Below are 17,690 nucleotides of genomic sequence, written 5' to 3' on the forward strand. Positions count from 1 at the left end.
CACGGCGAAGGGGCTGTAGGTGGCTGCGGCAGAACCGAGAAACCCGCGTGCCGCCCCGCGTGCGGGTGCTTAAGCCGAGCTTATTTCCTACCCGCCTTTTACCATCGCTCTTGCAAGCCTCCCGCGGCTTCTCAAAAAAAAAAAAAAGAAGAAGAAAAACCGGCGCGAGAGCCCGCTGCGGCGCGCGCGCATCGCGCGACGGCGTGGTAGGGCGGCCAGGCCGGTTTCCCCCGCCGCCGCCGCGCCGCCGCCCGCGCTCGGCTCCGCAGCGCCCCCAGCGGCGGCGAAGCGCGCGCTCGGAGCGTCGCCCGATCCCCTCCTCCCCCCCTCGCTCGCTCCCTCCCTCCCTCCTTCCCGTCCTGCCGGGAGGGCCGTCCCACGTGGGGCGCGCTGGGCCAATGGCGAGGCGCGGTGCTGCTGGCGGCCGCCATTGCTGTCAGAGCGGAGAGCCAGCGAGCGCCTGTGCGTGTGCGCGCGCGTGTGGCGGCGCTGAGGGGAGCGAGCGAGCGAGCGAGGCGGCGGCGGCGGGGGGAGCGAGCGAGCGAGCGAGCGAGCGAGGCAGGCGGCGGGCGCGCGGGGGAGGCCGCGCTCGCCCCGCAGCCGGGCTGCGTGTGGGGCGGACAGCCGGCCGCGGCGGGCGAGGCCCCTTCCTCCGCGACGCGACGCGACGCGACCCGCCCGGCGGCGCCCGCTCGCAGCCGCGCCGCCGCCCGCGCGTCTTTCGGCGGCTCCTCCGCCTCCCTCAGCGGCGGGCGGGAGAAACGGGGGGAGCCCGGCCGGCCCCGCCCGCGCCGGGTGGGCGAGGCGGCGGCGGCGGCCCCCCTGCGCCCGCGCCCCTCCTCCTCCTCCTCCGGCCCCCCCGTCGTCGCCAGCTCCCGGGAAGGCGGCCGGCAGGCGGGCCGCTGGGGAGGGGGCTCGCGGAGCGCCCCGCTCCGTCGGCCGGGCCCGCCCCGCGCCTCCCCGACGCCCCCTCCCCGCTCCGCCCCTCTCCTCCTCCTCCTCAGACATGCCCCGCTCTGGAGGCCGGGCTCGCCGAGGAGGATCATGACTGCGGTGGCGAACGGGGCGAGCCTGGAGGACTGTCACGCCAACCTCTTCTCCCTGGTGAGTGGCGGCCTGGGGGGGAGGGGGGAGGGGGGAGGGGGGAGGGTGTCTGGGGCTGGGGGGGAGGGAGGGGGGAGTGTCTGGGGCTGGGGGGAGGGAGGGGGGAAGGGGGAGTGTGTCGGGCTGGGGGGAGGGAGGGGGAGTGTGGGGCTGGGGGGGAGGGGGGAGAGGGAGTGTGTCTGGGGCTGGGGGGGTTGCCGCCTGCCGGGAAGGGGAGCGAGGGAGAGAAGCGCGGCGGCGGCGGGGGAGATCAGGCTGCCATCCTGCACACGCTCCCCTCGGGAGCGAGCCCCGATCAGGCTGCTGGAGGGGGGGGACCCGCGCGGCTGCTGCGCCGCCTGGGGCGCGAGGCCCGTTGCCACGGAGCGCCCAGGGAACGCGGCCGGGATCGCGCCGCGCTGCGCCGGCCCGATCCCGTGGCGCGCCCCGCGAGTGCTTAAGGAGGGGAGCGGCCCTGCCGCGCAACCCTGTGCGCCGGCTCGGTCCGGGGAGCGCAGCCCCGCCCCGCCCCGCCCCGCCCTCGACGGGAGGGCCCGCTGTTGTGCTCCCCTCCTGCTCCTCCATATAGGACGGCGGCCCCGCGCGGCGCCGAGCCCCAGGGTCGGCGCGCGATCCTAGCGCATATGGACTTGAAGCGCCTCGCAGGCTTGCAGCCGGATATTGCGCTGTGCGTTCGCGAGCAAAGCGCCAGTTTTCTTCGGAAGGGGCTGCTCCCGGGGTACGCGTGCCTAGGATTGTTGCAGTCTGAAGGCGGGGGTGGGGGGTGGGGAGTGAAAGAGGGGTGTGTGTGTGTGTGTGAGAGAGAGAGAGAGAGAGAGAGAGAGGCAGACAGAGACAGTCCACCCCGGGCCCAGCTCGAGGCCCGCCGCCGCCTCCTGCTTAGCCGCTCGCAGCAGCAACTTGATCGGCCTTTATAGCCGGGATTTGACACCCCTCCCGCGCCCTTCGGCCCCACCCCTCGGCTACTGGCTCTTCCCCCTCCCCAGTTGGCTTTCCACCCCCAGCACGCCCGCGCCTCTCTCTCGCAACGCGGGCGATTGCGCCCCGCAGGGACTCGCGCAGGCGGAGCTGTGGCTTTGCGGCTCCCCAGCCACCCACCTTCCTCTCTCTCTCGGCTTCCCGTGTTTTTCTCCGGTAACCGGAAAGCGAATGGAGGGCGGTGGAAGGAAGGCAAACTCCCCTGCTGTGTCCTGTCCTGCCAACCAGTCCACGCTCTTGGAGCTTGGTGCATTGTAAGCTGGCTGAGCTTTCTTTCTTTCGCCTTCCTTCGGTAAAGCCGTTTCAAGCAGATCGGACAGGATTCGCACCCAGTGCCCTGCAAACGTTAGGTGGGGCTTGGCCGGTGTTGCAGCCTTGTTTCACCGGTGCCACCGACCATGGGCAAGTTTGGGAGATGAGGGAAGGAACAAAACAACCCTCTGCCATCCCTCTTTCCAGCTGAAACTGCAGCTTTCGCTTGGGTGTCCTTCTCTTTCTCTCCCTCTCCCCCCCCTTTCTATTCAGCCTTGTTGTCAGACTGGTAATTGACAACTTTCACTCTGATCTGAAAGGGTCAGCTGTTGAGACTGGCAGCTACCTATGGATCTTTTCAGAGAAGGTCAGGATGAACAATTGTTTTCTGACTAGATCCCGATGCTTTCACTTTTCTACTTTTCTGGCAGGCAGGTGAAAAAGAGGTCTTGTGTGGTGGGTCTTTTGCCTGGTCAGCTGCCCCATGGGGGTGTGTTTATTTAAGACATGGTTTTGTTTATATATGAAATGGTAACTAATAGCACAGGTTAAACTAAGTGGAACTTAGTGTAAGAGAAGGGATGCTGAGCACAATAATTAGTGTCCAGAGCATTTTGCCATCTACCTGTGGGGTGCATTTGATAATGATTTTAATGCATATTTGAATGAGGGAACTCCAGCTTGTTTACCTGAAATAGCATTGGCCTTATCCTGTTGGGTCACAATTGAATTGATCCCCAATCTATGATGGGTTCCAACAGTAGTGCCACAACAACCTCCCCCTTAAAAAAAAAAAAAAAAAAGTGGAGGAAGGGGAGAATAAGAACAAAGGGATACAGTAAAATATTGAGAGGGTCCCACATTGCTGGTTGGGGTTACAGGTGGGCCCCAGATCAGAAAAGATTGAAGGCTACTCTATATAACTGGTCAATGTAGCACCATAATACTATATTACTAGTCTATGTAGCACCGTAATACTGTATTACTAGTCTATGTAACACCATAATACACGTTGTTACTGCTACCCTTCTCTTAACTCTGCTTGGTTGTCCTAGAAATTGCTGTTTGTATCTTTAAAGAAATTCTTCCTGGTACAGGGCCTTGCAAAAGAGAGATTATGCTCTCTTTTTTATGCAGTGAGATGGTGTAACTAATGTTATAATTTTCATTGTAGTTTCTCAGATTTTTAATTGGACTATGGGAGGGTCACAGCGTTTAAACTTGCTTTCTTACTAATCTTTTGGCTATGTCTGTATGGTTGATGGGCTGCAGATACAACTGGTAGTGGCATGTGTAGATCATGCTTTTCATTTGAAATGCAAACCTAGTAACAAAGCAATAGAAATGGAATGGATTTAGCCAACAGCTTAAATTTAGCTAAGAAGAGTTAACTTTAGAGTGGTTGGTGTGTACATGTGTGCATTTGGTAGGAAATCTGAGTAGATTGTGTGAAGTTTAATGTGTCTGAAGTTATAAATGGTACTTTGGTCCTATGCATGTTTGTTTTGAAACATGTCCAGTGGAGTTCAGTAGTTCAGTGCACTTCTACATGACATGGGCATCTCACTGACTGAAATAGAAGTTGTCGATATAAGCAGTGGGACTGGCTTCCACATAACACGTTTAGAATTGTGGTGCCGCCCCGGTTCTGTGCATGATGACTCAGAGGTCAGCCTTACTGGGTTCTGTGATGTCTACCTCCTAATATGTGTTTAGAATTACAGCCTGAAAACAGTTTAGTATGTATCAAATATGTTGAAACGGTACTTTAAGAATTCTTTTCATAGTATTTGTCTTTTAAAATGTTACTGCCTTAAAATAAGACTGCCAAATTTACCTTAAAAGCTTTCTTGCTTCCAAGAACAATATCCCATAGAATTTGTGTTTAAACCTGCTTTTGTAGTAACCATTATTAAGCATAATGCAAGTGATGGGATTGCTGCAATATTTTTTCTTTGAAATGGATACATCCTCTTATTGAAGAAATATGCTATATACTCAGAAGCAAGTCCCACTAAGTTCAGTGAAACACACTGCTATGTAAGGATGCATAGGATTTCAGCTTTCAGCTTTTTTTGTTTTACACAATTTCTACCCGTATTATACAAATCAATTTGTGTCTCTTAACCTTGGTAAAGTTTATTTTTATTGCACAGATACTGAGCATATGGAAACAAAGAACAATCATGCTGCAGTTGCTAATTTCCAGTGCTTCAGTTGTTTCTATACAACCAAGCATATGGTTTCTGCCACCATGGGGAAAAACACACTAATGGACTCTTGACTTGAGCAGCAAACATCAAAACTTGTATATTCTTCTAATCTTAATTTGTGCTACATTTGTGTGTGAGCGAATGCTTTTGTTACTAGGATCTCATTGTTTAGAATAGTCTGTTTCAATACATCACTTATGTAAGGTATTGTTAACAAATATCAAAAGATATGAAATAGAATGAAATGTATTTAGAGCTTTGTAAATGTTAATGTGCTTTAAAAAAAAAAGACTAGAACTCTTACAATTTACCTATAAGCTAAGCTTTGTAAAGGTTAAAGCTACTTGACTGGTTTCTAAATACCACAGATTTGTAATAGAAAATGTATTTCCCAGTGCTCACAAAATTTTCCCATAGATAAAATTGGGAGGCTCCTTTGTGCTTGGGACCCTGGACTGTGTTCAATCTAGGGCCATTAAAATATGGGAGTTACGCCATTAACTTCAGGAAAATAGTGATTTTTAGCTGGTATTACTAAAATTAAACTTCATATTTGGTTGCTTTGTCAAAGCAACGTCTCAAAAAGCTAATATTATGAAAAGCCAGCTTGTTCCTGGGAAGATGAGCAGGAATAATGATGAGCTGTTTTTATAGGACCTTATTATTATTCTTTAATGTGGTTTTAAATATTATAATTTTTAAATATGGTGACTTGTACATAACTAATGGATTTGCACAAAAAGATACAAGGTTGTGGAAACAGTATGTTCCAAATAGGAATTGCAATTAACAGTGTGTTGGGATTCTCCCTCCCCCCCCCCCCCCGCTACTGAAGGACAATGCTTTTTGTGATACTGATTGTAATCTCAACATACATGTGACTGACATGGTATGGATGATTTGTTACATTCTGCTTTTCACTTGTGAATCCATAGCATTATCATCAATACCATTTCTTCTCAAATGGATGCCTCTCCCACTGCCCCTGCCCCCCAGGCAAGTCACTGTTTCTTTTTTCTTTGAAAACAAGATAGCCTTTTAGTATGTTGTTGACTGGGTTCACATGATCACCACAGCACACAGCGGCTTATTTAAAACATGGTGGGTTGTGGTGTGTGCTGGGCAAGTTCTGAATATTCAAGCCATTACTGTGGCTTGTTATGTTGTCCCAACCTGATAGTTGGTGTGGTTAACAAGCCATCTTAACCTTATTTATCTTTGCAGCCCATGTCTCCTTTGTTTCGTAGGAAACAGTTTTATGTAGTAATTGGCTTGTTTTGGTATCTTGGATCTCAACTTGGTAATGATTAAATAATTTTGGTTAAAACTATTTGGAGGATTCATTGTTGAATCTGTATGGCTTACTTTGTATTGTAGCTGTGGAACTCCATGCTGCAGACTTTCCTTACATGAACAGTTTAGACTATTTGCTTATGCCTAACTCTAAGCTGCCTCCTCTTAAATTTCATTTCTTATTCCAGTACCATTAAGATGTAATAAAACAGCATATAAAATTTTATATTAAATATAAAATATTATATGCTGCTGTACATAATTTGGATCATTGATGTGAATGCAGTAGTATAAGGCTAGGCATCCTGGAGCTTTGTCCAGAAGTGAAGGACTTCTCACCTAGCCCTTATCCATCCTAGGGATCCTCCATTCATACTCTGAACTCCAGCAGCTCAAGTGTGAATAGTAACAAGGCTTTTGCAGAGCAGTTCCCTTAGTCACTTCAGTTGCTGGCTTCATGTCCAGGCACAGGCAAACGGGATTGGGCAGCCAAAGTTCTTGAGGGAAGAACTTCTCTTTTTCAGACTTTAAAAAGGCTTTAAAAAGCACTTTGCTTGTATCCTGTAGTGAGTTGCTGAGGTACACAATGAAGTCGGGGAAGGAAGGCTTTGCAAAACATGTCAACACTGGTGTGTGTGTGTGTGTATTTTGCTTTGGGATGAGTCAGTGAGTGACTGTTCAGTCCTTCCTCAATTCAAAACATCGGCTTTGACAACAATTCGTTGCAGATCAGTAGCCTGGAAGCACGAACAATTGATACGCTAGCATCAACAGGTAGAGATGTAAAATTTCTGGAAATTTTGAGGCCATGGAAAAACCCATTTTTTCCCCAAGTTTTTTCAGGGAAAAATGGAAATTTGGGGAAAATGGAAAAATAACCAATACTTATCTTTTTAGCACTCTCTACAGATCTGAAGTCACTATGATGCCCAACCTGGTGCCCCCTGGATAGTTTGGACTTCAGCTCCCATCAGCCTCAGCCAGCATGGCCAATGGTCAGGAATGCTGGGCACTGTAGTCCAAAACATCTGGAGGGCGCCATAAAGCAGCCTTTCTGTTCCTAAGGTTATTTTATGTATCACTTGGGGTGCAATCCTATGGAGATAGGTGGCTGCCTCTGAACTTGGAGGTGACTGCCTATCCAAAGCAGGGCAGGAGAAGCACGGAGTAGATCATTCCCTCCACGCTTCTCCTGCGCTGCTTTTTGGCTAGACAGCTGATTGTGGCCGTCTAGCTGTGGGAGCACAGTGCGGGTACAGAGGCTGCTGTACGACGCACTGAATGTGTCATACAGGCAGTTCTGCCCTCCCTGCCCCAGAATGCCCCTAGCTGCTCCCCTTTTCGGCTGCTCTGCGCTCCTCTTGCAAGTGTGGAGGACGGGGCTATTCTGCGCTGCCTCCGAGGCAGTGTGGAAGTGGGGGGAGGTCGGTTCCCAGAAAACATCATAACCAATGGCCGTCTAGCCACTGCCTAGTGGCCACAGGATTGCTCCCTCCATTTGCTCATAAAATTATCGTTATATTTTAAAATGTTTAAGAGTAAACTCAGGTAGTAAATTTGTAATTATTGTCTGAATAGATTAGAACTACATTAAATGACTGCTACAGCATCAGAAACACAGGACTCTATAGGAAAAAAAACAGAACTATCAAGAATGCACATTTACTGTCAAGAATCCACAGTGGTGACTGTACTCACATGTTGGAAAACTGAGCATGAATGTCTGTCAGTAAAATATACATTAGATCAATAATTTTAATGAGCAGTGAAAGAAATAACTATGCTGGGAATCATACAGAGGATTAAAAAACATTTCCCCCATGGCTTCATTATTTCCAGACATTCTAGATCTCTAGTCTTTCTATAAAAGTGTTCTTCTTACATAGTTTTTAAAAACTGGGAAATGGTGGGAAACAATATATAAATACTTTGTCTTAAATTCTAAAAAAAAATTCATAATCCAAAGCTGTTCAATTTTTCTAATTTTTTGGAATAAAACAAAAATGGTCCTCAGAAAAAAAATGGAGAAAACAACATTTTTTCCCCAAGCCTCTGCAGGCTGGATGGTAAAGCTCTGTTCTAAAGTTCCCCCCTTCCCCCCTCCCTGGTTTAGAGATTGGAAAATCACCTTGCTTCTCATAATTAGTGAATAATGTTTGAAGCAGGAACCTGGGGGCAGTTCTCTGTTACCAGCAGGAGGGCTGTAGCTTAGTGGGCAGAACACATAGTTTACACTCGGAAGGTCACAGATATGAAGGTCCCATACAGAACTTGTGCAGGGTGCACCTGTGTCTCATGGGCTGCACTTTTTACATCCTTGCTGTAGGTAGTAATGGCTATTGTTGTGTTTCATTCTCTCTTGGAAGACAGGGAGCATTAGGGTGCTTTTAAAAACACCAAGCAGGCAAATAGAAACACATCTTAACAAACTCCTTATCTGCATCTCTCACCTTATCTTGTCCTGTCCCCCTGTCCCTCCTGCCACTGTGAAATTCTTTTGGGCACATGCATAAGAAATTCTAAGCCGGGAGGGTTGTAAACCTGTGATACTATCTGTGAGAGCAAGTATCATGTTTATAGCGTCAACTTTCTTTGGTTCCTGCATTTTTGATCCGTGTTGACCTCTGAACATACTGCACTGCAACATTTTTGTAAGTTGAGTAAATAAAACATAGTCATGTCACCAGGAAATTAATGACTTCAGACAAATGTAGCATTTTCCAGATTTTTAATGAAGAGCGCTGGAAGAGAGTTGGAAGAGATGAGCTTTATTGGGCTTTTATGACTTAGGGACTTATTTGGGAATGAAGTGTTAGTATTCAGGGACTCCATTACTTGTACACAATCTGCAATCCAGATATGATTTTACATGTTTAGATACATATAACCTAAGATTTAATTTGAATGAACATAATTCACTATACAGATTAAAATTTGCAATATGTGTCAGAGCTGTAATGCTGCCACTAATTGATATTTGACGGTTTCTTAATAGTGACTCTGTATCTAAATAATAAGGATTTCACTAAATAGTGGTAGTTTTATTGGCGAAAGTAGCTTGTTTTTAAAGCATTAGCCAGAATCTTTTGTGTGTATATTCATCAGGGGTGGGTGGGAAAAGACCACTGTTCTGGTGCTGCTTGTAAGCAGCAATCCTAAAGCAGCTGGGCTAATTGAGATTGCCTGCATATCCCCCAGCAACTCTGAAGCAGCCAGGATTGTTGCTTTTGTGCCTCTGATGGCAGCACCAAAGCAGTGATCTCAGTTAGGGTCATTGGTGGCAGGAGGGGGCTTTAGTTGCTGCCACCGCCTCCTCCTCCTCCTCCAGGAACTCCAAGTTAGCCCCATCCCTGTGGATGTGAGGGTCACGTGCATATGTGGCCTTGGACCCACCACCTGGTACTGCTACAGCTCTCAGGGCCAAAAAGGTTGCCTATCCCCATATATATGGGTATTGTTGATTTCTTCTTTGTCTCTCTATATAAATTCCAAAGCGCCTCTTTAAACTTCCCAAGTTGGGAAAAAATGTGTGTGAGAGTTGCTGTGTGTATGCTGGAGATGTAGGCTTTCTGATAAAATTTAAAATTGGAATAGTGGTTTTCTGGAAAGCTCTCTTCAAAGAAAATACAATAGGGGTTAATAAATGTCTAAGTTGTGATACAGTACATGCAGTCTATATCTGGAGGCAGGTTTCTGAATAAGGGTCTGCTATGCTATGGTGCAAAACAATTTATTTTGTGGTGGCAGTAGAGAACCATATCCTGTACCCTGGGATAGCCAACCTGATGCCTTCCAGATATTTTGGACTGGGGTTGGGGGGAGCAGAAGGTAGATTAGGACCTATTGCAAATTACTCACAGATCTACCAGTAGTTTTCCAAGGCTTTTTGCCTCCCAATACTTTAATGAGAGCATATACAATTCCAAGAAAAGCATGTTTAGTATGGCTTCCCTTGTGCTAAATGTGTATTTCTCACCCTCTGTATTCCTCATCTGTAAAACAGGAATGGTAATTGGGTGTTTTTGACCACGTTTTTGTTCAGCTCTCCTGACCAGTCTTGGAGTGTTGTGTTAGAATCCCTGATCTTTGGTAACTCACATGTAGATTTGTATATATCCCAGTGTATGTATGGTTCATGGGGTGCAATAGATAATTGAATCTGCTCCTCAGCTGAGTCACCAATTTGTGTCTGGCTCTGGATGGTAGTCTAGTGGACTCTATTAAAAAAACAAAATAGATCTCGCAAGTCTGAAGTCTGTCCATCCCTGTTCTGGACCAATGTGTGAAGCCCTCCACTGTTTCCCTGTTTCTTTGGATTGACGCCATAACATTAATATATATAAACAAACATTTAAGGTGAAGCCTTAAACACATTTATGAGGGACTAATCATTGAATACAGTGGGACTTACTCCTGAGTAAACATGCATAGGATTGCACTGTACAACATTGAAAACTGGAAACATGATTTTTAAGCACACTATAACATTGGCTGTGGTCGTAACAAAGAAATGTGTTAATTTATTTTTCCTCCTGCTTCAGCTCAGCGGTATTGCCATTCCGTAGCATTCTTGTTCTGATGACATAATTGTCCCTCAGAAAAAGGTGCATATGGGGTTGGGTGTGTGTGTTATATACTGGGATTTTAAGGGGCTTAACCATCTTAATTGCCAGTATGCTCATGTGTTAGATCTCCTTGTCTTTGCATAGTGGAATTCCCCTAGGATGCAGCTACAGAATAGCCTCAGTTCCCTTTTGTCATTCTTTCAACCATAACACTTCCTGATCTTCTTTATCGCTTCTGCCCTTCCTTTGTGGTGATAGCTTTGACTATTTTAACTTGATAGAGAAGGGAGCACTGGGTATGCTATATATGTTAGTATGTAGCAAAGGAATTTTCAGGTTCTTTTGTATAAAATTTATTTGATATTGCAGATACTGTTTAACTAATTACCAGCTTAAAATAATTACTCTGAATTGAAAAATGTTCTGGAAAGATATGCTGAAAAGCTGTGTAGTTTTTGTTGTTTTCCTTCAAAATCCAGTTCTGACTACTGGTGTTTTCCATACTGCTTCATTGTGCGTCCAAGCAGTTTGCTGGATTATGGCCTTGTAGCACCATCCAAGGGTCACTGATAGAATTCTTATTGTAGTTGTCTGGTAGAGGTAGGCAACTTGGTGTCCTTCAGATGCTTTGGACTACAACTCTCATCTTCCCCAGTCAGCCTGAGCAGCAGTCAGTAATTATGGGAATTGTAGTCCAAAACATATGGAGGGGAACAGGTTGCCTATCCCTGTTCTATAGTGTTTTCTTGTAGGTCAGTTCACTAGTGGAGTCTAGCCTCAAAATGTGTAATTTGGCACAATGCAGCGGTGACCAGGCTTTACATGGGAAGGTTATACAACAGTAGCACCTGTTGGGTTTGGTTGTTTTTAGTGTTAGCATGGGAATCTGTGGGACTCTGAAAAATCAAAATCCACAGTTGGACAATATTTTTGTTGTTGTTCAGTCGTTCAGTCGTGTCCGACTCTTCGTGACCCCATGGACCATAGCACGCCAGGCCTTCCTGTCCTGTGCTCTCTCCCGGAGTGTGCTCAAGTTCATATTCAATATTAGGATCAACCAAAATGCCACAAAAGTGTGCAAGCTTTTGACTTCTCCAGAGCTGTTCATCAGGCTAGGTGGAACAAAAAGCATCTACTAATGATTCATTCAATCTGCAAATCTACATTTTGAGACTAGGCCTAAATTGAAGACCTCATGGCCACAACATCTGGCCACATATTTGGACTTTTCTGTTCCTTTCCTCAATCCCCTGCTTTTTGTACCACCTGGCCTGATGAAGAAGTCTGGAGAACTCAAAAGCTTGCACACTTTTGTGGCATTTTAGTTGGTCCTAATAAAAGGTATTGCCCGTGGATTTGTTTTTTTTTTCTTGATGGACCAGCATGACCATCTTTGTGTGTGTTTGTATGTGTGTGTTTTATGTGGGACTTAAGTGCACAATGAAACACTTGGCTTTTGTTAGATTGTACTGTTGTTCCTAGCATATCGGGCAGGCTCTAATGTTCATCACATTCTCTGTACTGATGTTTGTATTTGTAGTATTTCCTGCTTAAACGGGCGCCCCAAACATTTTCTTTTGCAGCACTTTTTCAGGAGACCAAGCACTGAGCCACTTGCTGCCCTGCCCTGGGTGTGGATATGGAAGTGGGAGGAAACCTTTTTTTTAAAAGCACTCATTGTGTATTACTGCTGCTTATTTCATGCAGAACTAGAAAATCTAGGTATAATTTAGAATTGTAGTAGACTTTCAGCTGAAATGTGGTGTGTATCTGTCCTCTAAGTACTTAGGTAGTGTTTGGCTAAATGGACTTGGTCAGTGAATTTTAAAATTTCTAGTAGAAGGTATCTGTGTAGCAAAAGTGGTAAGATATGAATATGCCCAATATAAAGAACTTGCTGTTTAGACTTTGTGATGTAGGTGTGATGTGGGGAAACATAATGACTTGTGTAAAACAAAGGGGAGCGAATAAATTAAAACAAATGGTGATTGTTTATGGTATTTTGGAAATAAATTGGTACAGATATATGGATTTAAAAACACATGTGTGAATGTTGGGAAAAATGGTTTGCTATGATGAATGATGTACTTTTTATTGGATTTTCTTAAAAAAAATACTTTATATAAATTCCACATAATCCGTCTAATTAGTACTAAACATAGGATAAACTAAATTGTATACAAACCAGTAAGAAAATATTTTGTAACATTTTATTTACGCAGATTTACACACACACTATAAAATATCTATAAATACATCTGTTTGACTATCATAATTTAAATATACAAAAGCAATATTACAACAATTATACTTACCAATATCAAAATTCTAACTTAATTTCATAAAATAAATGAAAGGAGACCAGCTAATATTATTTTTTCATTTTTGATACAGCCCTGACTCTTACAACCTCTATTAGTTTTATCAGTTCTACAATTTTCCAGACTTTGATTAACAATTGTGCAAGTGAGAGAATGGACATACTTATTCACTTTTGAGCTGCCAAAGTGCTTGTAGCGCTTAAGAAGTTCCAAATCAACTCTTTGATCTGAACCAAACTGCTCTAAACAACCTAACAGGATTATTAGGGGATCTAAGGGTATAGACAAATGTACCATCAGTGAAATCGTATTATATGCATCACTCCAGAAAGTTGCAATCTTTGGGCAACTCCACCAGATATACTCAAAATCGATTCTCTGAGCTCCACGCCTCCAGCACACATCATTAGTATCAACATACATTTTTATTAACGGCCTGGTTCACACGTAACAATAACATAGATTTTTTTAAAAATTCTGGGTTACTGTGAATGATGCAGCATGCTGGTGCACACTGCCCAATCACTCCAGCTTGCAGTGGGCTACATGTACACCTTCTGTCCATTGTTTGGATAGTGGTTCATATGAAGCAGAAACTCTGGCTTGTGTTTCTTCCAACCAGCCAGAGTAATAACCCAAGAACAAACTGTGGGTTATTTCCCTGCCTTATTCATGATAAGTTTTTTTTTTTTAAAGGGTAATTGTTGCATGTGAACTGGGGCGACTTGTAGGGAGCCAGGTACTGTTGGTACGTGATTTTATAAGTATTCTGTCTTATATTAAATTAATTAAATTCTCTCCATAAGTGGCATGGGAGGCTCAAGTCACCTCTATGGCTAGGAGCGCCTACTACAAGCTTAGACTGGTATGCCATCTCTTCCAGGACAGGGTAGCCTGGTCACAATGATCCATGCATTGATAATCCACATAAATGTGCACTATGTGGGGCTGCTCTTAAGGCTGATTTGGAATATTGATGCAAGGTGATGAAGCAGGACACTGGGTACATTTTTTTTTTTGGCCATACTTGACCTGCAGTTGGGTGTCCTGTTTGTCTCACTTGGATTTGAAATCAGTCCCTTTCTGCTACTCTAAAGAGAGCAATTATGTGTATACCCTCCCCCCATGTATCTATTACACCCATATATAAATTTTAAAAATCATTATCTGTTTTGGTTAACATAACTTTTGATGATATTGAAACCAAGATGGAGTAGATTGATCAGAAAATAATCTCATCACATGGCCTACGCTTGCCATTACTAATTATGTGTAAAAACCTCACCACTTATTTGTTTCCTTACATTGCTGTTTCTCCTCCAATTTTAACATGTTCATTAAAAATAAAAGATGGCATAAGCTATATATTAGGTGATAAAATATTTTTATGATTATCCCAAGTTGCCATTACAACCTCAATAAAACAGTTTGAATGGAATAAAACACCTGTAGCAGTCAACTTTCTCCTGCTATACCATGGGAGTATACTAGCAGAATTTTATGACAATACTGCTCTATAATAAACCAAGGCATATCCTTTTGTACATTGATTCATTGGGCAATAGCTTTTAGATGGGTAACATTATAGTACTTGGTTAAATTAGGAATATTTAGACCATCTTCTTTATAGGGTTTTTCTAATGTTAGCACAGCCAGTCTTGGCTTTTAACTTTCTCAGATAAAATCTATTAACACATTTTGCCAATTTTGTAGAATTGGCCTAGAGATGTTAGGACATTCTCAAAAATGCAATTCTGGAAATAGCATTCATTTTTAGTGTGTACCCATTAGCTACGAAATACCTAATTTGGAGAATTTTTAAAGATCTATACTAATAAATTGCATCAGTGTCACATAGTTGAGATCAAAAATATGTCATTTTGCAGACAACCAAACCCCTAAATATTTCACTGTTGTTTTCTTTTGCACTCTGAACTCAAGGACTCCTTAATTTTTTTTTAGCAAATTTTAGCAAAATAAATTATTAGATTATTTAAACTAATAATCTCTGTTTTGTATCCTGAGATCTTTCCAAAAACACTAGCAGATTTTAAAGCTTCTGGTAAAGAAAGAATAGGATTGGTTAAAATAAGCACTATGTTGTCAGCATAAAGACTCAACTTAAAATTGTGTGATCATGTACTAATTCCTATAATAACAGCTGAAGCTTGTCTTGTTTAATCATGGGTTCATTACATATTACAAAAAGTAAGGTACAGAGTCTCCAGCAAAGGAGATAGTTACCTTGTTGTGGTGCTGGAGCTTGAGCACCTCAGTGACGTCATGAGCTAAACCATGAAGGGGCACCCAAGACGGGAAGGTCATGGCAGAGGGGTCAGACTAAATACGATCCCTGGGGAAGGAAACGGCAACCCACCCCAGTATTCTTGCCATGAAAACTAAATGGATCAGGACAACCAGATATATGTCGGTATACCATTGGAAGATGGGACTCCCAGGTTGGAAGATGGTCAAAATGCTACTGGGGAGGAACAGAGGATAAGTTCAGCTAGCCCCAGATGTGATGACACAGCTAGCTCAAAGCCGAAAGGATGGCTAGCAGCCGATGGTGCTGGTGGTGAATGACGAATCCGATGTTCTAAAGATCAGCACACACCATAGGAACCTGGAATGTAAGATCTATGAGCCAGGGCAAATTGGATGTGGTTATTGGGGAGATGTCAAGATTAAATACAGACATTTTGGGTGTCAGTGAACTGAAATGGACTGGAATGGGCCACTTCACATCAAATGACCACCAGATCTACTACTGTGGACAAGAGGACCACAGAAGAAATGGAGTAGCCTTCATAATTAATAATAAAGTGGCTAAAGCAGTGCTTGCATACAATCCAAAAAATGACAGAATGATCTCAGTTTGAATTCAGGGTAAGCCATTTAACATCACAGTGATCCAAATATACACCCCAACCACAGATGCTGAAGAAGCAGAAGTAGATCAGTTCTATGAGGATCTGCAGCACCTACTGGATAGTACGCCAAAAAAAGATGTTATTTTCATTATAGGAGACTGGAATGCTAAGGTGGGTAGTCAAACGACACCTGGAATTACAGGCAAGCATGGTCTGGGAGAACAAAATGAAGCAGGACATAGGCTGATAGAATTTTGCCAAGACAACTCACTGTGCATAACAAACACTCTCTTCCAACAACCTAAGAGACGACTTATACATGGACTTCACCAGACGGTCAACACCGAAATCAGATTGACTTCATCCTTTGTAGCCAAAGGTGGCAGACATCTATGCAGTTGGTAAAATCAAGACCTGGAGCTGATTGTAGTTCAGATCACGAACTTCTTATTGCATAATTTAGAATCGGACTAAAGAGAATAGGGAAGACCCACAGATCAGTTAGATATGAGCTCGCTAATATTCCTAATGAATGTGCAGTGGAGGTGAAGAATAGATTTAAGGGACTAGATTTAGTAGATAGGGTCCTGGAAGAACTATGGACAGAAGTTCGCAACATTGTTCAGGAGGCGGCAACAAAAAACATCCCAATGAAAAAGAAAACCAAGAAGGCAAGTTGGCTGTCTGCTGAGACACTGGAAGCAGCCCAAGAAAGAAGGAAAGCAAAAGGCAACAGTGATAGGGGGAGAGATGCCCAATTAAATGCAAAATTCCAGAGGTTAGCCAGAAGAGATAAGGAATTATTTTTAAACAAGCAATGCGCGGAAGCGGAAGAAGATAATAGAATAGGAAGGACAAGAGACCTTTTCCAGAAAATTAGAAACATCGGAGGCAAATTCCAGGCAAAAATGGGTATGATCAAAAACAAAGATGGCAAGGACCTAACAGAAGCAGAAGAGATCAAGAAAAGGTGGCAAAAATATACGGAAGATCTGTATAGGAAGGATAATAATATTGGGGATAGATTTGACGGTGTGGTCAGTGAGCTAGAGCCAGACATCCTGAAGAGTGAGGTTGAATGGGCCTTAAGAAGCATTGCTAATAACAAGGCAGCAGGAGATGACGGTATCCCAGCTGAACTGTTTAAAATCTTGCAAGATGATGCTGTCAAGGTGATGCATGCCATATGCCAGCAAATTTGGAAAACACAAGAATGGCCAACAGGTTGGAAAAAATCAACTTATATCCTCATACCAAAAAAGGGAAGCACCAAAGAATGTTCCAACTATCGAACAGTGGCACTTATTTCACTTGCCAGTAAGGTAATGCTCAAGATCTTGCAAGGTAGACTCCAGCAATTCATGGAAAGAGAATTGCCAGATGTACAAGCTGGGTTTAGAAAAGGCAGAGGAACTAGAGACCAAATTGCCAATATCCGCTGGATAATGGAGAAAGCCAAGGGAGTTTCAGAAAAACATCTATTTCTGTTTTATTGACCATTCTAAAGCCTTTGACTGTGTGGATCATAACAAATTGTGGCAAGTTCTTGGTGGTATGGGGATACCAAGTCATCTTGTCTGCCTCCTGAGGAATCTGTATAACGACCAAGTAGCAACGGTAAGAACAGACCACGGAACAACGGACTGGTTTAAGATTGGGAAAGGAGTATGGCAGGGTTGTATACTCTCACCCTACCTATTCAACATGTACACATCATGTGACGTGCTGGGCTTGATGAAGCCAAGGCTGGAGTCAAAATCACTGGAAGAAACATTAACAATCTCCGATATGCAGGTGATACCACTTTGATGGCTGAAAGCGAGGAGGAGCTGAGGAACCTCATGACGAAGGTGAAAGAAGAAAGTGCAAAAGCTGGGTTGCAGTTCAACCTCAAAAAAACCAAGATTATGGCAACCAGCTTGATTGATAACTGGCAAATAAAGGGAGAAAATGTGGAGGCAGTGACAGACTTTGTCTTTCTAGGCGCAAAGATTACTGCAGACGCTGACTGCAGCCAGGAAATCAGAAGACGTTTACTTCTTGGGAGGAGAGTAATGACAAATCTTGATAAAATAGTGAAGAGCAGAGACA

At 44.2% G+C, this 17,690-nt stretch overlaps 1 protein-coding gene across 4 annotated transcripts in view; it reads left to right on the forward strand.

Annotated features, from left to right (window-relative positions):
• Window positions 1-404: 404 nt before the first annotated feature.
• Window positions 405-17,690, forward strand: part of MED13L (mediator complex subunit 13L) — a 213,543-nt gene continuing 196,257 nt past the window's right edge. For 3 of the 4 annotated variants that reach the window (XM_084819398.1, XM_084819400.1, XM_084819399.1), the window contains exon 1: window positions 405-1,104. In XM_084819398.1, the coding sequence (XP_084675524.1) occupies window positions 1,045-1,104 (60 nt within the window). In that variant the 5' untranslated portion in view covers window positions 405-1,044. Of the gene's footprint in view, window positions 1,105-1,680; window positions 1,823-17,690 lie in introns of those variants that run through there. The other variant, XM_084819404.1, reaches the window with a different exon arrangement.

Source organism: Heloderma suspectum, chromosome 13 (genome assembly GCF_057233095.1).
Source record: "Heloderma suspectum isolate Gila_16-S chromosome 13, 16-S_ref, whole genome shotgun sequence".
Lineage (NCBI taxonomy): Eukaryota > Metazoa > Chordata > Lepidosauria > Squamata > Helodermatidae > Heloderma > Heloderma suspectum.